We start from the raw sequence: 21,722 nt of genomic DNA, 5'->3' as shown, positions 1-21,722 counted from the left end.
ACATTGGTTTGAAATTCAGAAATAACTATAACGCCGTTAAGTCATATTTAACGGGGACCATTAAGGGCCAACTTTTTTGAATTTGGGACCGTCAATGGCGATAAAATGAATAAGGATTATTATCGACCAATACCATTCAATAAGAATTATTAAAATCCAATATTCCTTTAAATAAAAACCAAAACATTTGAAAATTGAAATCATAAATTACACGGAGTTCTTGTGAAGTGATGGTTGTGTGTGTGAACTTTAAAAAAAATTCATGCATTAGAGAGATTTGAACTCGGGTTGCCACTGTAGGAAGGAGGATTCCTTACCACCAGACCAAGGTTGAATTTGTGTAAGGGTTCACTCTGCATTTTATGTGTGGGTTCACTTTCATATTTTATAAAAGCGTTCTATTAAAAATTCGAAACTCAGTGAGTTCCCGTGAACCCGCATCTTAAATGCTAGATCCGCCCATGGGGACTACCTAACACATCACTGGCGACGCGTTAGAAGAGGGACAAATCTGGAAAAACCATTTTGAATGGACAAATTTGGAATCTCTAATCATTAAGAAGATATTTTGGGAATTTTCCTTTTGTTAAAACATTGTAGAAGTCATGTTTTGAAAATATAGGGGTAACATGGTCTTCTAAAACACTATACATTCAAAAATAGTTGCAATAATGGTACTTCAACTTCATATAAAGTTTTGTTAATTTATTAAATAGTTACATACTTAATCATTATTATAAACCAACTACCCTCGCCACTTTTTAACGACCATAATGTTTTCACAAGTCAATATTTTTTTTAAAAAAGAAACACCATAAAAAGGAACATTTTATCCTCTTTAAAATGACTATGGAATTGCTATACTTTATAAAAATTATTAACATGTTAAGTACGGACAACAAGTTGGGTCAGGCAGGCTTGGGTCATGGGACATACCAGATTAGGGTCGGAACGGATCAATCCGAAAAAAGGTTGATTTGATTCGGGTTATGTTAGTGCGGGTTCGGGTCAAAAGGAATCAGAACGTAGGCCCATACGGAGAAAGTGAATCGAGGGGTGTCCAAGTATCATTGGCCCATGTAATGCACTTCCTCACCCATGTGGCCTCGTCCACGTTCTCGATTGAAATGTTAATTTGATCATAATTTTCTTAACAGTCCATGATCGAGTCGTACGGTGTGAGATATTAATACAACTCCATTGATGAAAGTTTTGTCATGCTTCATATGTATAATGTCTTTATAATCTATAATTGTTTGATTTTTTTTCCAATTAATAAAACAGTTGCTTCATTGCCAACATAAATTGTATTGCTTAAAATTAATTATTGAGACTGACATTTTATCAAATCAAATTGATTTGACTCGTTAATAAACTCTAATCATACAATGTTTTAGTGATTCCAAGCTCTTTGCTAATAGGTTTATCAATAAGCTGCCAACTGAGCAAAGTTGATTGGAGTCACAAATTGCTTGCCACCACTGTATAAAGTCACGGCTGCAAGCTCGGAAGCATATCGTGTCGGATGGTTCAAGTCCCAAAAGAGATACTCATCACGATTCGAACACAGATTTGCATCTGGGGTACAACTTCGTTCCGCATTCAACCACCCTTCGCCGCAACATGCCGTGTCAATGGATGTAAAATCTGCAAAGAACCAAATTTTGCTTCTTAAGATGAGATAACACATATAGAGCATGGTATGATGCTTGAATCATGCTTCAACTAGTTTCAGCTATATGCTCCGAAAGGCAACATTCCAGCGCAAAGTTATTATTACCAGAATTCATTGCTTAATAGGGTACTGACGGGATCCTATGAGTTTTTTGATAACGGGTTCTATGACACAAAAAAAATAATAAAAATAGAATGTGGGCTATTAAAGTGTTTTATTATTATACTTACTAAAGAGTTGCGGATGATCGATGACGTTGATGGTCATTTCGTATGAATTTCCAAGTGCGTACTTCATATCCGGCAGCTTATAAGACAGTTTCTTCAAGAGAGTGTCAAGTGACGAATGAAAAGCTCGAGCAAAAGTGTTTTCAATCTCCAAGCATCCACCTGTCCCATTGTTAATTCTTTGTGATGGGCAACATCCGATCGGTGGTATGCTTATTATCCCGAATTTCCTTGCTCCAAGGTTGTACAATGCCTTTACATGTTCACAACTACTTAGTTTTGTTCAAACGTTTTCAAAGTAGCATGGAATGCATATTTGGTTAGAAAGCGTTTAATGCACTTACATTTATGTGACACTCATAAGCTGTAATTAATGAATTAGTGAAAACATCAGGATCAACCTTGCTTTTGTTTTCAAAATAGGCAAAAATATCGTTGCTCCCGGTACTGATCGAGATCACAGATTTTGCGAGTATGTGCATTGCCATATCTCGACCCTTTAAGTACGTTAAAAGGCTGCACACACTCTCGAATTGCTTGATTTGCTCGGACATAGGTACAATATTCTGTTCAAAATTTCAACACATTAGCGGGACAAAATGAGAATTTCATATATTTTCTAGGAGAAAAATGAATTTTTGTAATCCAAAACTATGACTCGTTAGCTGATAATGACACTTTTAATTTTCGCTTTCGTTTCTCTGATATTTAACTAAAAGTTAGTAGTGTAAGACTATAATTGGTCAAGCATATCATCGTGTTAGAACAAACAAAACATAATAAAAGAAAACTTACCAGATCTTTTCCAGTCATGTCTAGAAGACCAGATGCCGCAGAAGCGAAGTTGACACCTCTAAGCATTTTAGTAGTGAATCCTCGTTTTAAGAAAAACAAGTATGGTTGCGGACTACTTTTATGTCCCAAAAGCTTAGCTACATTCAAGCATATCATCGTGTTAGAACAAACAAAACAATAACATTGGACGTTTATAATCATTACACTACGACTCGATCAAGTTGTCCATACTAACATAGAAAATCAGCACTGTTAAAGCCGTTGCTGAAGCGTCCAGTGGGTTTCGAATGGAAAAAATCAATCCCATTGTGAGGGAAGTCAGCTCGAATTTTGGTTGCGGGCAATAAAGAATTGGTACCAACATCAGCCGTCGAGTCACCAAATATGAAAATGGGAGGCGTGGGCTTGGTGGAATTAGAGATTTGTGAAATGTGCAAAAAGGTTACAATGAAAACAATATAAGAAAGGACGTTTGTTTTCTCCATAATAAGATAGATGTATTTGCAATAATGATTTGAGTAACGTTAAGTAAAACTTATGTTATTTATAGATATTGATTGTTGATATAATTAAACCGTTGATGGCTTCTTACATCGAATTAATCGATGAACATAGGAAAAGGTATGTTAAAAAGGACAAATAGTTGTAATAGATAAATGGGCACCCTTAGATAATCGTTTTGTAAAGAAAATTGCCGGCTCAAATAACGAAAACAAACAACAGTGAAATAGCCAAATAGATTTGATTTGGACAAATTTGTTTTATCGTTTATGAATGATCACTTTTTGCAATTTGACCCGGTCGTTATTAGTGACTTTTTCAAAATTACAACTTAGCAAAGGTTCTGGGAGCGAATCCAATGGGAACTCAGTAAGGCCTGTAGCTCAGAGGAGTAGAGCACATGGCTACGAACCATGGCGCCAGGGGTTCGAATCCCTCCTCGCCCACAACTGACCCAAAAGGGAAGGGCTTTTCCCTCTGAGGGTAGGAAAATCATGATCGGGATAGTGGATCAAAAGCTATGGAACTTGGTTGTTGGCTATTTGTCGAAATAGAATGACATTTTTCTTTATTATTTATCGTAAATGAGTAAATCATTGCATGACACAGTATGTTCGCCGCCCATCAACGTACTTTTTTTTTGTTTAGGCACGCGTAAGGCTGTAACTCTTCCTCAGCCAGGATAGAGCAGAATAAACACCTTTAACAGAGGGACAATTAGTCAATTTTAAAAGAATTTATTGTCAACTTCTTTCAGAGTTAAAATATTGTTTTAAAGTCTTTTAGTAATATGTAAATCCAATAAAAGTCATGATGTATCTAACAAAAGTCATCAGCCCAGGTTTCAGATTCATGGCAATTAATTGACTTGTTAGCGTCAAGAACTCTTTTGGAAACAATATTTCATCAGCGACACTCAACTGAACATCAACATTTAAGTTGTTCATTGAAACTAAAGTTCAAAGTAATTTTCCAGAAAGGCACATAAAGAGCGTGATGCTATCATGGTGGTTCCATCTCCAATCATGGAGTTGAAATAACTCATTATTCAAATTAACTTGCTTGAAATCGGCTCGGTTTGTAAATTATAGAGTTCGAGCCGAAGTTGGATCGCTCATTACCTCGCCCATATTGTATTAGTTAATTTATTATATATATTATTAATACTTTTATAAACTTAATATAAAATACATACTTTAGCCATTAAAGTTTCACCCACTCCACTTGTTAAAGAAGTGCCTTCCGAACAAAGTGTCACACTTTGGAAACTAAACTACAAATTCGCAGTTAAAGAACTAAAAGAATCACAAAATAAACGCTTCAACAAATTCATCCTAAATTGTCGAGATACATCCATATATATGTTTAACATCCATTTTAATTTCATTTAGACACCGAATATCTTTAAGTTTTGGTTATACATTTTGCCATGACTAAAAGTCCCATGCTCACTATTACTATAGTTGTTATCACCGTTATTTGTTCATTGAGCTTGTCGAATGCAGGATCTCCAGCTGTTTTCATACTCGGGGACTCATTGCTAGACGTTGGAACGAACAATTTCATATTAAAGGCCATAGGAAAAGCAAAATACCCTCACTATGGCATCGACTTTTTCAACTCGACACCTAGTGGAAGGTTTAGCAATGGCTTAAACATGGCTGATTTCATCGGTAAGTGGTGCATAATTTAAATAAATCAAGGGTGACAATTTCCAACACGATACATAAAAGAATCATGTTTGGGTTTGTCATATATAATCCATTTAATAAACAAGCCGTTGTGTTTAGGTTTACTTGAACATATTGATCCACTAACCCTTTTTAATTAAACTTGTTTAACCTATTTATTATAGCCCACCAACCTGATTAGCATGTTTAGATAAATAGGTTAAACAAATCGTGCTCGTGTTTCACAATTTAAGTGTGTCAGGTCAGGTCAATGTTTATTACACGGATAAATATATGAGACATGTTTGGATTGAAGAAATCAACCTATCAACTTGCCAAATTGACATGATTGTCACCCATTAATATATAATTTCAAGATGTTTATTTGTTTTTTTGATTATTGAATGGTCAGCTAGAGTAGTATTCGGGAATTCTGTGACAAGCCCGCCAGCATACCTATCTTTTTTTTATGGCGGAGTATATTCGGAGAAGAGGCTCGCCAATGCCATAGACTTTAGTCCGAGGAGACGTTGGAGACGCCCTACTAATCGCCTTCAACCCGTCTCGTTGGTAGGACGGGAGAATCCGGCCATAGGAGCAAACTTTGCTTCGTCAGGAACAGCTATTCTTGACATCAACAGCGCGGTAGATGTAAGATTTCGAATACTTTATTTAACCTAAACATTTATTAATAAGTGAACGTCTGGCGTATTAATAGAAGTCTCAGATTTAAAATGACTCGTTTGAGACCCTCTCATATCATATCTCATCAATTCGTATATATATTTTTGTCAGCAAGCATTGCCACTATCCGAGCAAGTCGCACAAGTAATGTATATCCACGGGAACCTGTCGGGAACAATCGGCTCCTGGAAGACACAAGTGTTATTTGCAAAATCACCTTTTTTTTTTGGAGTGGGTAACAATGATGTACACTTTTTCGCGTTGTTTCGAGCCAAATTGAATCAGGAAGAGTATATTGATTCACTCGTCCAAACTTACAATTACACCCTACATACTCTATATAACCTAGGAGTAAGGAAGTTTGGGATTATTGGTGTGCCATATATTGGTTGTAGCCCGTTGATGAGAGTAACTACTTTGCACGGGAATTGTTCCGATATAGCCAACGCTTTGGCGCGACAGTTGAATGAAGGAATCGAACATATGTTGCAGGATATGATGGCTAGTTTAAAGGGGATGATCTATTCGTTTGGAAATACGTACGACACGCTATATGACATGTACGAGACCCCAGAACGATTTAGTAAGTATCGACAATCCTGGACCTAAGTCTTTTTTTATGTTGGTGTAACTTTGTAAACATGTATGTTCGGTGAGTCAATTTCTCTCAAATGTCAAATACGTAAATAACACATAGAAAACGAGTGACAAGTACTACATAAGTACTATAAGTTAAATGTAATCTTATGAGTAAATGTAGGTAGATAAGGGGTATACATTCTATGAAAACCATACATAGGATATAAAAATGATAATATGTCACGTGACATTGAGCAATACCGCCAATGATCCACAATGTTATCACTTCGTGCCAGGTTTTCTAACATTAATAAATGTACGCTTTCTTTCTTACCTCAGATCTAACGAATGTGAGGGATGCGTGTTGTGGATTGGGACGGTTTAATGCATTTACCAATTGTCATCCTCTGGCGGTGGTGTGTAAGAATCGGGATGAATATCTTTACTGGGACGTGTCTCACCCGTCACAATACGCTCTGCAGATTCTGTCTGAAGCGATGGCATTTGGTGGTCTGCGAGAGGCGAGACCGATTAACTGGGCTAGACTTGTGAGCCTATGATGTACTTGTTACTGGTTTTTTAACCTCTTTGATGAACTTATGCTATCAGAACAACAAATATTCATGACTATGCAATGTTAATAAACGTAAACATGGTTGAAGATATTTTCACTTCTATAATATTTTTATTTTTATATTTGCATTGGTTATAACTTTCGGTAGCTATTATAAGTTATAACGAGTGACTTATCCAGAATTTTTTTTATAAGTGGCCATTTTAGGTCTTTGGATATCATTTATCAGAGGAATTTTATCGAGTCGTGTCACAACACACATGAACTAAAATTTCGATCATAATATGTATTTATGATTAAAGGAGCTTGTTTACACATAATCCAACCCTAAAAATAATTTTAGCTCATGACCATCATGGTGTCGAAATGCAAAGACATTCTCGACACGCAATTTTTTTTAAAAAAATTGATAAGTCACTCATTAAGATAAGCATGACCGATCAAGAGTTCACTCGTTAAACACATCTACAAGTAGACCCGATCCCTAAACATGCATATCATCAATTCATCACGTTATCATGTTATGTACAGATTAAAAAACACACACACACACACAAGTTTTATTAGTGTGATATGTATCGTCTATAAGATAAAAACTTCTTTTTACCTTGATATATAATAACCATGAAGTACATGAAGTTGCATCTCATATGTCATCATTAATGTCTTGAAATATGCAATGATGACCCTGCCTTCACCTTCCATTTTTGTTAGTACTTGAAACTTTTTATAGCATGTACACTTTCACCTTAGGGCGGGATGGGAGTTCATAGGGTACAAGGCATTGGGTATCATACCCGCTTCAGGTACACGAGTACCGGTCTTGGGTATCAAATTTGGGTTATGTATATATATATATATACCCGTTATATCCCGCTTCTTGTAGTTGTTAATTTTGGTCAACAATCCCACTTTTATTTTTCACACTCATTCTCTATAACCATTTTACATACTCAAACCTTTCTTTACAATTTTATTTCTTTCAAAATGAATTTCTCAAACGATGAGCTAGGGTTGTTCATTAAAACTTTTTTTGTTTTGGCTCATTTTATATTTCATAGAAACATCCAAACGATTTACAATGAAGTGGCAGGTAAGCGGGCAACAAGCTGCGCCGCAACCCCCTTTTGGATACGTTACTATACCCAACTTTCTGAACCATATTCAAAAGGTCCACGGCATCCGGAGCTAAGAAACCAAAAGTGTCAAAGGACGATGGATATTTAAAGTTGCTATTTAAAGTTGACAATAACAACGCTGATATTTAAAGTTGCTTAACATATATGATCATAAAGGACGATGGATATATGATCAAACGATGAGCTAGGGTTGCTCATTAAAGTTGAGCCATTCTTAACAATAATGTCCTTCCGGAGTTGATGGGTGAGAATGCACATTACCGACTTCCATTTGATCTTGTGGATCATCTTTCATCTTTAAATCTGACACAACTAGACTCGAACGAGAAGTAGTTTAGTTTTATGTTATGTATATTTTTTTTATATTTGTGTTTTCCTATTTTTGATGTTTTTTTATTGAAGTATGTAACTTTTTATATATGTTTAGTTGTTACTTGTGTGTTTAATTGTTTAATTCATTATCTATATAGATAAATATCAAATGGTGGTTTCACAACTTCTTTTTAAAATTATAGTGTTTTAGGATTTATGCTTTTAGCCTCATCATTATATCAAGTTTGTTAGTGTGGTATGTTGGCTAAATTGACTTTTGCTAACTACTTTGTGGTTAAACTGCCAAGGATCAAGTCCTTGGCTTTGGATGCCCATTTTTTTGCCTACTTATTGGTTTAACTTTGATGGGTTGCTTTGGTTGTCCATTTTTTAGCCTACTTATTGTTTTAATTTCGATAGGATGTGACACGTTTTTTGAAATTTTGATTCTTTTTATTAAAGGTTTTTTAAGTATAATAATTTGAGGATATTTGAGTTTTAGATTTAGTTTCGGTATCGTAACGAATTTAAACGACACCAACTAAAAACGCAACGCTTCGTCGCCGCAACACCCTTGTTGTTTATTTATTTTCGGTACCGTAACAAACCTAGCTAATAACGAAATTATTTTTTATGTTTACTTCTGGTATGATAATGCACCAAATCGCCATCGACCGTCGACTCGTAGCAGCAATTCTTGTGTTTTTTTTGTTTTTTTGGTATTTTTTGTTTTTAATATATCAATTTTTTGAAATTACTTTTTGGTTTAAAATCCAGTGTTGTGACGAACCTATAGATACCGATCGAATGTCCGTCACAATGCATGTAATTTGTCAACCGAATAAACGTCGTTTTACTTATATTATATTTTGTATCATAAGCTATGCGTTTACTAATTTTTTTCTCTATCAGATACCGACTATATATGTGTTGCTTTGATCATAAGTTGTACGTGTGCTGACACTATTTTGGGCGTTTAAAGAACCATAATCCGTGTCATTTTGATCATAAGTTGTACATTTGTCGTTACCGTTTTGAACGTTTAAAGATTTATCTAATTGATTTAGTCTCGGTGTCATAACGAACTTAACCAAAACTGACCGAGTTTGCGTCGCCGCGTTCCTTACCTAGTTTTTAATTAAAAACGAATAGAAACATATTTAGGGTACTTTAGATGAGTGTTATATGTGATTAACGTATTTTAAGTTAGTTAAAAGTGTAAATGATATGACAATGCAAGATTGGTGGTTTTTAGGGTACCTTAGAGGTTGGGGTGAGTAATACTGAACTATTAACCCGAACGAAACCGAAAACCAACGAAATGAAATCGAAACTAAGCAAAAATGGAAATAACCGGAAACAAAATTAACCGAAAAATGATTATCAGTTATCTTTTTTACCATAGGTTAACCAAACCAATTATACATAAAGGTATAATAAACGAAGTTTTTTCCTGTAACAATTAACGTCTTCTAATGATATTATGTTCCAATACTTCAAAATAATATATCCAACTTTCTTTGACCATTATATTGTTGATCTTGAATACTTCATTTCATTAGTAAAATATGTTAATTCGTTTCGAATGACACTAGCTTTAAATTGCATTTATCCTCTTAGGCTAAGGGGTATACACCAGTGGGCAACACCCACTAATCCTAGGTGGCAGCCACATGGCCACCCACCCCTCACCGGCCTCACGCAAACACCGCCCCGCCCCCATTTTGGTCACTGGTGACCTGAGACTAAGGGTGGTCACTCGTGTCAATGAAGGTTGAAGGTGGGGCCCTTAGCATTTTTTATTGTTCTATTTCTCAAAGACACAATTAAACTTAATATTATATAAATAAAAAATAAAAATGGAGAATGGTGGGGAATGATGGATAATGGTGCATTTCCTTGGTTGAAGGGTGATGTTGAATAATAAGGGAAAGTCGAAGTGGCGCTGACGTGACGAATGAGAGGAATGATATTGATGGGTGTATACCCCTTAGCCTTATGGCAGTGCTTTGACAATCAATTCTTCATCTGTTAAAACTAAGTTCACGAGTGATCACTTATGTATATTTTAAAACTAATGTGCATAACGTAATTGTCTATAAATATATTCATGGTTTTGTTTTTTTTATATAATTCTTAACAAAGGTCAATATAAATTTAGTCCATGTTAAAAGTTTGGGTTTAACAATTAATTAACCAAGTCAAATTAACCATCAATAACCAATTAACCGAAATCAAACGCTTATTGTTTTTTAATAACCAAAGTGTTAGTGATGATTTCGGTTATTGATACCGAACCGAACCGAAACATGCACATCTCTACAGTCAGAGGAGCAGCCTTCCCACTCTTATTTATTTTAATTTTTAGAAATTAAGTCGTGTTTCTGTATTGGTAAATAAACATATAGTTAACTCTGACATGCTTGTTAAGGTACGTATACAAAAATTATCATATCGATGTGTTTTATATTCTTAAAGCAATCTTCCCTTTATTTCGTCATTATTGTTTAAATTCATTATTAATTTCACATAAAAGTTTGAGATAGGACAATGATAAGGGACCAACAAATTAATTGTGTTTTAAGCTTGGGCTGAAACACAAGCAAATAATATACGTACGGGCGTCGTGTTAAAGTGGACAAGATTGTCGTTTAAATTTAAGGATGTAGGTTGTACCCTGTGCTTTTCGTGTTGTACTCTTGTTATAGGACCAGCCTGACCCATCTAGCCGCCCTACGGTAGGGTGCCGTGGTTCTAAAATCCCATGCGTGACTACTGCCAATAATTTGAGGCTAATCATGTCCCTTTGCACATGGTTACTAGCACAACATTTCCTTCCAAATGTCAAAGTTTTATTGTCAAATATAAATAATCTAACATTAAAAATTACTATATTTTCTGAAAACTTTTTAAATATATAAAACACATACAACCCTCCCCCCCACACACTGACACAGAGACGCCACTAATGATCTTGATTATGGTGACAATCTTGACCTAAACTCTTAGACTATGAGTAGTCATAACTCTCCACCACCAAGCATTATGCGCCACGTGACGCCCAGTCGGAGTTATGGTTTTTTACAAAAACAGTGTGTAGTCATAACTCTCCACCTCTAGGCGTTATGTGTCACGTAACGCCCAGTACTATTAATTTTATTTGTTTTTTTAAATAATAATTCATTTAAATAACTAAACATAAAATTAAAAAACAACATTAAAATTTAAAAAATACATCAAATTAAAAAAAATACATAAATAATACTAACAAAACTACATGTGATATTTTTCTAAAATTTTCGCTTGTCGAGCAGCTTTTAGAGATCGGACTTTCGGGTCGTCTTCGGTTAGCTCGCTTGATAAAATCTCGATGTCTTTGTCCATTTCATTCCTTCTAAGTAGTTCGACGGCGTCCAAATTTACTTTAAGTCGTTAGGTTCCAAGTTCGTGTAAATCTTGGAGTCGAGAGTTCATTTCTTTGAATTGAGTTTCCATTTCAGCATTCGAACCTGTTGCCGACGACGAAGCGACTCCTTTCCCCCTTCCCTTGCCCTTGCTTCTTCTACCCCCGGCTGAGGCATCTCGGTAGTATTCGCGGCTTCATTATCGCTTAGGTTGAAGTTTCGAGCGTCGGAACGGGGCGTGTCTGGATCAACCGAAGACAATGTTTTAGACTTTTCATTACGCGGACCACCTTCGGCTTCGGCATCCAAAACCAGGCCCCATTTTGGGTGATACCTCAAGTAGTCTTTCCAAATGCCAAAGTAATTGAAGGACCCCGACACCTTATGTTGATACTCTGTCAACGCGTTTTCCATGACATCCGCGTCCGAGACACCGTTACTCCTATTTCAATTCATCCGAGAGAAAACCGTATGGAAACCCATGCATTTGGTGTTTATGTCGCCTCATTTCGACAGTAACGAATCTTTTCTCGACGCGAGTCCCCGCCAAGTTCGTTGAACAACTCTTTAATTTTTGTGCCAAAATACCCCCGTTTTTTGATAGTTCGCTAAAAAAATAAAAATATTACAAGTTCAATGTTTGTTCTAAGAAAATTAAAAAAATATATATGTATTTTAAAAACCTTCCGCACTTGGCATCTTCCGATATCGCGCACCATGCACGAGCACATAGTACGCACTCGTCGTTCTTCCACGTTATCACCGTCTTTTTAACCCGAGGTTCGCCGGCGGGCTTCTTTGCGTGTTTTCACGGACGTCCGCGTTGGCTCGAACCGCCTACGGTCTCCGGGACGGGTTGTGTCTCCGGCACGAACTCGACGTCGGGTTGGGTCTCCGGGACGGGTTGGGAACCCGAACCGGCAAAATGTTTGTCGTTGGGTTTTGGAAACCGGGCACCATATTTGGCATAGAGTTTTGTAACATTGCAATGTACGCGGCCATTTGCGGGTCGAATAAATTCGGGACGGGTACGGTTGGCAACGGGGCGGTAGATGGGTTCGGTTGTGGATTTTGGTTGCCTTGACGGGCAAATTGACCGAAACCGAGAAAATTTTGGCTGTTATTCGGAAACATTTTGGTAGAAATATTTGAGTAAAAAATATAATTGGTATAGAAATGGGAGTAATGTGTTAAAAAAATGAGTTTGGTTTGTTTTTATAGTATAAATTTAATTAATAATTTTTTCTTTGAAAATCCCAATGATTACCATTTTTTTTTGTGCCTTTTCCGCGTTATATATACAGCGTTAAAAAAAAGACAAAACGCCGGGGGGCGGGGTTCCCTCGGCGTTATAATGCAAAACGCGGGCCAAAACGTGGCGCTACGGATGGTCTTACAAAGGGATTAATTTGGGTTGTTTTAAACACTAAATGAGTTGGTTTGGGTAAAAAGATTTTAACTAAACGGGTTAAAATAAGTCATTTGAAATCTCATCTTATTATTTTCGGGTCAAAATGTGTCGACATGTTCAAAGAAATGGGTCGATGTGGGTTAGTGTCCTTAGGAAATGTGGCAGGTTTCGGATCTAAACGGGTTTTCATACAAGACAGGTTTTGACACGAAACGAGTTTCAGATTGGAATGGGTTCGGTTCAGGTTTCAAGCCAACACGAGTTTTCACACGGGATGGGTTGGGTTTTGTTTCTTTTTTGGCTGATTTCGGACTCGTTTTTGTCAGTTTTTCAGTTTCGTTTTTGTTCGTTTTGAGTTGTTTTAGTTTCTTTTTTAATTGATTTTTTCGATTTCGATTGATTTGGTTCGGTTTTGGCTTTTTGCATTTTTGTCGATTTTTTCAGTTTCAGTTCGATTATCGGTGGTTATTATTTTTTTTATGGAACGAGGACAACGTAGAAACATTTTAGGGTTTTTACTTTTTTTGTTTATGATTTATTTTGTGTTATGATTTTTTTATTATTTTTTTAGGGTTTTTGATCTTAATAGAAAATCCCTAAAAAAATTGTAACTCAAAATATAAAATGAAAAAAAAAAACTAAAATGTTTCCGCCGTTATCTTTGTTCACAACAAAAAACCGAAACCCGTTTCGACCCTAACCTATTCCGACCCAAACCAAAACAACTTTTTTTAATTGACCCGTTCTGACCCAAACTCGTTTTGATTAGCTAATGACTCGTTTCAACCCATGACTCATTCGACCCGACCCAACCCATTTACCACCTCTAATCTTGATGAAATCTTCGGTCGTTGATGTGGATTGCATTTTAGATATGGAATATTGAATGGATGGGTTGGAATACTCCTAAATCACCAATAAACTACTCCAGAATTATCCTGAAGGTGTTAGTTTAGAACTTGGAAGAAGTACCTCCTTTAAATACTACAAAAAATCGATTTAACCTAATTTTTCTGTGCGCGAACTGTAAGGTATAATCCCAGTAAACGATTACAGCTTGAAGTTTATGTCTAACGGTGGATATTACGATTGTTTTGGGGTACACCGTAAGCTACGATAGGGCTGTCACTTTTACCCCAACGGGAGAAAACTTGAACTTAGACTAACCCGACCTTAAAAACCCGAAACTGAGAAAAGGCCAACCCGAACTGAAGTAATTCGGGTTGATTCTTAGGTTTAATTTCTAGGTTTCGGGTCAACCCGAAAAGGTTGAATAAACTTTTAGTTTAAAAATATGATATTATTAGGTATGTACATCGTATACAGAACACTCTACACATTACACTTGTTCCTATTCAACATATATGGTTGATCGACTATTTATTGTTTATATGTTTTTCTATTTATGGCTAATAACAATCGTAATAAAAAATATGTTGCTTTACCGGGTTATGTTTATTTATTATTTGATTATTTACGTAATAAGTAAAAAAGAATATGTTGGTTTAGTTTTTCATGTTGTAGTTTTTCTTTATTTTTTTTTCATTTTTTTAGATACCCGAAACCCGATTAATCCGACCCGAAAAAACCGTGAGAGATTTGGGTTGGGTTCCAGGTCTAAAATTAAAAGTTTGAAACCCAAAGAACCCAACCCGATCACGGTGACCAGCCATAAGTTACGGCTCTAGTAGTTTTCCAAAATTATTTTTCTTCTTCATTTGACCTCTCAACCTTCTTCTTTCTTCATAATTGCTTCCCGGTTATGTGTTTTACCTGCAATAACATCAAGAACTCATAGTCAAACAATCCTAAGCAATTAACCAAATAAAAACTCAAGTAATTAACGATTAAACTCAGTAAACACCATTGCATAACCCATCCATCGTTAAGTTCGATCTAATAAGTTTTAACATAAAGGATATAAGTTGTCCTACATAGTAATTAATTGGTTAAGACCCTATAGTAGGGTGTGACACTCGACCATATTTAAGAGCTTGTTCCTCCATCATTAAGCTTATTCTGAAAGCCATATTATACATGTAGCGTCCATCCATGTACAACTACTTTTTGTGTAAGTATATACTTAAAGCTGATAAGTGTTTGTGAACTTTTGCCATTAACATTGACTAAGTGTGTATGGATCTGTCAGCTCTGGCTTAGACGACGAGATTACAAAACATGATGGCAAAGCATGCATAATTAGTATAATGACCTTATGAGGGACATGCACAAAATTTCCAAGAGAACGATATTTAAGGTCAATGGGTTAGTATATGAGAATGAGGACTTGAGCATCATCATGCCATACCCTCCTTGTTGCATATCATAGGCATTTTATCACGAGATGATCGGCTGGGGTGCTTATTTGGTCGTGACGTTAGAGGTGGTGATCTGAATTTTGATGTTCGTTTGTTCAAGTTAGTATTTCTGTATTCCTATATTGTTTTAGAGTGAAACAATTTTTGATATGGAATTAGAGTTTAAATTAGGGTTAATTTTGTGACATGTTATAAGAGCATTAAGCCCTTGATACGCGCTCGTATCATCTCAATCCTTGTTGGATATCATAGACATTTTATCACGAGATGATCGTACGGGGTACTTATTTGGTTGCAATGTCAGTGGTGATGATTGGGGTACTTATTTGGTTGCAACGTCAGTGGTGGTGTTGATGGAGGCGGGGGGCGAGGCTGGGGGTGGCGGTATAGAAAGTGACGACTATAGTATTGGTGGTGGCGGGAGTGCATCAATGGTTTTGGTGATAATATATAAGCGGTGAAAATGACAACAAACATTAGTTTTGAATGATGAAGGCCGGTGAAGTTAATAAGTTTTTAAAAAGTCTAACCATTTAAATAATTTTACTATAAACCAAATGAACTCAACTTGTCTTTAAAATCTAGAAATTAGGTCGTGAAGCAACCCTACCAATCTATGGTATCATCCTTTTAACTTATTGCCACCTCTTCAAGTAATGAAACTAGCAAAAATTAGTAGATAAACTTCTAACCCAATAATTAACTTAAAATTAATTCAAGTGCTATTCACTAGTGATGCAACAAATTCTCATATCCAATCGAATAACAAATTATGAAACTTACTTTGACCAATGAATGTGCAAATTTGGCATAATGTCATCATGAAAGCTTTATATCAGTGTTATCACTAATGTACAAGGTAGAAATTCTTTATACGAGTTGTAAAACTAGTATTTGACTATTTTCTCATTTAACACGCACGAAATTAGTAAATAAAATCTCACAAATATTTGTGTAGAACATGCATTAAATACTCAAAAGTTATTGGAGTATTATTCATATTATTGGAAATTGAATTCAAAGTATGCAAGTCTTTGACCAAAAACGATTACTCTTTTTCTAATTGAAACAATAATTTTGTTAGAATGACAAAAGGTAAGCTTTTTCTATTTCTTGCTATATTGTTCAAATATTATATTATTGATCAAGATATATATTTAGTTACAAACGTCTTAAATCAAACAATAGTAATTTAATCTTTCTTACAGAAAACTATTTCTCGTATGTTGTTTCATATACGTTTTAAATTATTTGTGCATTCTTATATAAAAATATATGTTTAATCAACCTTTTGTAATTAAATGTTGAAGGTTTAGGAGTCAACGTTGTTCAAACTTCCTATAGAAATTGATTACTTTTATTTATTAGTGTGCGTTTGGAAAGGCATATCATTTGAAAAAAGGTGGTTTTTTTAGGAGCCGTGAAGGTTAGCTTGAGAATTAATAAGCACAACAAATAAAATGGTTGAAAACGTAAATATACATAATCAATCCCTTGTCTACCTTCCCTACAAGCACATGGACCCACCACATGAACTTCAATACCGTTTCATAAGTAGATCCATCCATTTAAACCAAATTCCACTCTTTGTTGTTATATTTCCTATTTGTTGTATTATAAATGCATTTTTTTTTTTGTTTTTCTTTTTGTGTGTTTTCTTTACAATAAGTCCTAGGGTGAGATTAAAAAGATCGTAGATCTATCTTGATTTAAGTACAATATTATAAGACAGATAGTATTTAATTTCATTGACATTGACAAATAAAACATATTAAATAATTAATCAAATACTATATCTTCACTTAGTTCGACTCACCAAAAATTTCTACCAGCTACTATCTTTCCATTGTCATCGTTCATGTCGGATTTCTTAATGCCAACATTTACGTTCTTGTTGATTTTGTCATCCCGGCCCTGTCATTCTCGTTTCCACTCATTAAGAAAATGTAAAACTTTTATTCAAAACTCGAAGAAGCTTAAAAAAATTGTATTATTATGATACATCCAGTTAGCCTTCATGGATCGTGTAGGCCAATGTTTTCTTCTCATTTGAACCATTAATCATATTCACATATGAATAACTATATGAGCAATTAATTATAAAATCAATTCTGTCTAAACAAAATCTGACCTGTTTAAATCTAAATCATCTAAGATCTCATCAAACATTCATAGATGGAAAATAAGTAAAATCAAAAGAAATCTTTTAAGATTACATGTTACACCTTTTAACAAGTAACAATTTAATTTACTTAAATGTGCACAAATAAAAGTAGGTGCATGATCTTTCACTTCTAACTTAATTTGTTTCAAGGTAATAAAAGAAAAGTAGTAATAAATTGTAACAACTAGAAAACCATAGGGTCCATTATCAAAGTTACTAATAACTCAAAGGTTTAAAATAAATAAATAAAATAAAAAAATCACCTAATAATAATAATAATAATATTATTATTATTATTATTATTAGTGGAAAAGTAAACCTCTGTTGTTTGTGTTCTCACTTTCACCTTTTTCTCACCACCGTCACCGTCACCGTCACCGTCACCGTCACCGTCACCGGCCGCCGTACACCGTCACCGGAGTAACTACTATTTCACACTTCAGGAAAACTGTGATATGGGTTTTGGCTTACGGTTTCTGGGTTAGTGTTCATTCGAGATAAAATCGATTAAAAATGGCTGGAAGCGTGTGTTCATCGGAGGAATACAGTCGCATTGTTTCCGGGAGCAGTGGACGACGGTGTTGTGAGGATGAGAGTTACAGTATCAGTGCTGACATCAGCGAGTCTGAGAGTTCGAGTGGGTGTTTCTCCGGCGGCGCGTCGTCTAGTAATGAGTTGAGGTTTCCGGTGCCGACGTTTACGTTTCCGATTATTGGCGGGAGTGAGTGTTGGGTTGAGAATGAGAATGAGAAGAAGACGAAGACAAAGTTGCCCGATTCCGATTTATCGGGTTAGTGTTTTTAGTTAATGATGTTAATGTTAATTTGTTAGTTGAATTTGGTTTGAATTGTTAGATGTAAAATTAGGGCTTGATTTAGTTTACACTTGTATATATTATGTATGCATTTGCTTAACTATGGATCAGTGCTGTAGAATTCGTTAGTTGCAAGATTTATCGGGATTAGTAGGATTGGAATTTTTATTTAATTTTGAAAAATTGCAATCAAAAGTTCACATAAATAGTTCAAGCAATAACAAATAGTTGTGAACATAACATTGATGACAAAACCAAGGCCTGATTGTCTTTTGAAAAATAAAAAGGTTTGATTTTTGACTGATTTGGGTATATTTTTGATTGATTTATCAATTTTTGACTTATTTGATGGACTTTGACCGGCTACCGACTAGAGTCACCAGTTTTTAAAAATTTAATCAGCAGCTCACTGACTACAAATTTGTCGCGGACTAGTCACTTCATTTTGACGACATATTTCTGCTTATATTTTGATGCTTAAGTTTTTCAATTTAAACTTTATTATTCAAATTTTGCTACACAGAGTTGCAAAATTTTTTTATTGTTTTTTTTATTTACTGTAACAATTTGTTTAAATCTGCAGAAATTGATATGATGAAGGAAAAATTTGCAAAGCTTCTGCTTGGAGAAGACATGTCTGGAGGGGGCAAAGGTGTCTGCACTGCTTTAGCAATTTCAAACGCCATAACAAATCTCTCTGGTTAGTTAAAATATTAAATCACTATACAAACATTTTCACAATTACATTTATCTTTTGTTTTTTATCATGTCTTTATGAACTTGTTTATGACTGAACAATTGCAGCCTCTGTATTTGGAGAGCTGTGGAGGTTAGAACCGTTAGCATCCAGAAAGAAAACAATGTGGCAGAGAGAGATGGACTGGCTGCTATCTGTCAGTGACTCCATTGTTGACTTTGTACCTTCATTACAACAATCTCCAGACGGTGGCAGTTATGAAATAATGGCAACGCAACCAAGGGCAGATTTGTCTTTAAATCTTCCAGCTTTAAAGAAGCTCGATCAAATGTTGATCACTATGCTAGACGGTTTTTGTAACACAGAGTTTTGGTATGTTGATCGTGGCATTGTTTTAGCAGAAGGTGACGGCTGTGAAGCATTTCAAACCCGTGTTTGTAATGGACGGCCTTCAATTAGACAGGAAGAAAAATGGTGGTTGCCTTATCCTAAATTGCCGCCAAACGGGTTATCTGAAGATGCACGAAAGAGGTTACAGCAGTGCAGAGACTGCACAAGCCAGATTCTTAAAGCGGCTTTAGCTATTAACAGTAATGTTCTTGCTGAAATGGAGATTCCAAATGTATACTTGGAATCCTTACCCAAGGTATGATTTAGGGGCATATATAGATCTGTTTGGTTTGGTTTTGGCTTCGAACCAAATCAATAACCAAAAGTTCGGTTTTGAGTTTTTGAAAACGATACTAAACACAAATGTTTTAGTTTTACCTAAAACATAAAACTAAATCGTTAGCTCAAGTTCAGTTTTTTAAGTTATGGATCAGTTTTTAGTTTTTTACGGTTATAATTGTTTGGTTATTATTTGTATTTATTAACCCGTTGCTTATTGTATAACATAACAGAATGGAAAAGCATGTTTAGGTGACATCATCTACCGCTACATTACTGCAGAAAAGTTTTCTGCTGATCATCTTCTTGATTGTTTGGATTTGTCATCAGAACACCACATTTTGGAAGTGGTAAATCGGGTTGAGGGAGCAATTTATGCATGGAAATTGAAAGATTCTAAAAAACACACAAATAATCATTCAAAAATCAAACATTCATCATGGAGTGGGAAAGTTAAGGGTTTGGTTCTTGATGGAGACAGAAACAGTTGTTTAGCACAAAGGGCTGAAACCTTGTTGCGTAGTTTAAGACTTCGGTTTCCTGGTCTTCCACAAACCTCATTGGATATGACCAAAATTCAGTATAATAAGGTATGTGTATCAAATTTTCATGTTGAAATATTGCATTTTTATAGGAGATTATCTTTTTATTTAAACGCTGTCTTAACACTTGGAGGGGCTATAATGACCTCAAATTAGGAGTGTAAACGAGCTAACAGCTCGTTGAAGCTCGAGCTTTCCTGTTTTCTTTTCTTTTTTTGTTTAATTCTTTTTTTTAACTTTATATGTTATTCTAATTACATTTTAGTAATTAAAATAGCATATGCTTTTTAGTTATTTTTTTTATCATAGTTATATATTTTATAATGTTTAAATTTGTTGTTAGCTAGTTATTGTATTAAAATAGTTTTTCGTGAAAAGTAGGTTCACATGCATATTTAATTTCAGGCTCGAGCTCGTTTATTATGTGAGCTCAAATGTGGAATTGAACTTGCAACGCCTTTATCTGTGAATTTTAAGTAGTCCATTTTGAGTAGCTCACGAGCAACTCGGCTACTCAAAGATAATTACATTCTTAAATAGGAATACAAAAGTTATGTTTTAATATTTATCTCTATTTCTGGAAGAAGAAAAAAAACGACCACTTTTAATTTTGTGTTAAATTTAAACTTTTGTTTTTTTTTAAGAAAATCTTTTGTTTTACGGAGTATTTTTTATTACAGGATGTTGGGCAGTCGATCCTAGAAAGCTATTCAAGGGTACTAGAAAGCTTAGCGTTTAACATAACCGCAAGAATCGATGATGTCATATTTGTAGACGATGCTACAAAACATTCCGAGTCATTATCCACTTTTAACCGAGGCGGTTTAGGAGGCCGACCAATACAAAAACGAATGGCCCCGAGTCCATTCTCAATCCAACACACACCTTATTCGTCACCATTTGCCACCCCAACATTTTCTACATCTCCTATTTTGATCCGAAGCCCCGCTAGAGCGCCTTCCACGCCTATTGATGGTGACAATTGTTTTAATGATAAGTTGTTAGATGTCCCGAAGCCTGCTGATATGGACAAGCTATGGAAGTTTGCTGGAAGTGGTAATGTGATAGAGATTAGTGTGAGTGGTGATTGTATATGTAGGTAGTTTATTGGCGACCCTGTTTGGGTTCCTTGTTATGGTAAGTAGTTGGGGTCATATGATCATATGAGCACTTCAAGTTTTATTTATTTGTCTATGCTGTTTTTACTAAGATGGGAATAATTTACTACATGTTAGGTGGCTTTGGTTGAGTGAGGTTATGATTTGTCAACATCATTTTATGAATGTGTGTAGGGATGATCTTGTTATCAAACCGGTATTTTGCAAAAACATGGTACCAATATCAAAATCGGTACCGATATTGTAGGTACCCAGTATCATTTGCTCCTTATTAATTGCAAAAGATTTCAATGAAATATGAATTTATGAAAAAAAAAAGGATGTTAATTAGGTTTTGAGCTGTTATATTTAACTTATTTATCAAAGAATTATGTTTTGGTTAGCTAATTAGGAAGAAACTAAAAAGCAAAAAAGAGACAAAAATGAAAT

At 35.1% G+C, this 21,722-nt stretch overlaps 3 protein-coding genes across 3 annotated transcripts; 2 read left to right on the top strand and 1 right to left on the bottom strand.

The window, feature by feature from the left end:
- Positions 1–1,311: 1,311 nt before the first annotated feature.
- Positions 1,312–3,530, bottom strand: LOC143631580 (GDSL esterase/lipase 6-like). Its single transcript, XM_077100302.1, has 5 exons — positions 2,933–3,530; positions 2,698–2,834; positions 2,247–2,468; positions 1,906–2,155; positions 1,312–1,647 (listed from the first exon to the last, which is right to left on the bottom strand). Exons 1-5 carry the CDS (start codon positions 3,180–3,182, stop codon positions 1,427–1,429), a joined length of 1,080 nt encoding a protein of 359 aa, XP_076956417.1. The 5' UTR covers positions 3,183–3,530; the 3' UTR covers positions 1,312–1,426.
- A 906-nt stretch (positions 3,531–4,436) lies between these two features.
- Positions 4,437–6,910, top strand: LOC143631569 (GDSL esterase/lipase At5g55050-like). The gene is made up of 4 exons (XM_077100294.1): positions 4,437–4,871; positions 5,281–5,519; positions 5,664–6,135; positions 6,471–6,910. Exons 1-4 carry the CDS (start codon positions 4,628–4,630, stop codon positions 6,689–6,691), a joined length of 1,176 nt encoding a protein of 391 aa, XP_076956409.1. The 5' UTR covers positions 4,437–4,627; the 3' UTR covers positions 6,692–6,910.
- A 10,977-nt stretch (positions 6,911–17,887) lies between these two features.
- Positions 17,888–21,467, top strand: LOC143634400 (rop guanine nucleotide exchange factor 1-like). The gene is made up of 5 exons (XM_077102495.1): positions 17,888–18,243; positions 18,851–18,967; positions 19,072–19,610; positions 19,867–20,223; positions 20,856–21,467. Exons 1-5 carry the CDS (start codon positions 17,967–17,969, stop codon positions 21,276–21,278), a joined length of 1,713 nt encoding a protein of 570 aa, XP_076958610.1. The 5' UTR covers positions 17,888–17,966; the 3' UTR covers positions 21,279–21,467.
- The last annotated feature ends 255 nt before the right edge of the window (positions 21,468–21,722 follow it).

The sequence above is a fragment of the Bidens hawaiensis genome, unplaced genomic scaffold, assembly GCF_021521415.1.
Source record: "Bidens hawaiensis isolate Kalapana, Puna unplaced genomic scaffold, B.hawaiensis_p1.1 tig00000512_1, whole genome shotgun sequence".
NCBI lineage: Eukaryota > Viridiplantae > Streptophyta > Magnoliopsida > Asterales > Asteraceae > Bidens > Bidens hawaiensis.
This window is presented reverse-complemented; position numbering and strand designations above follow the sequence as displayed.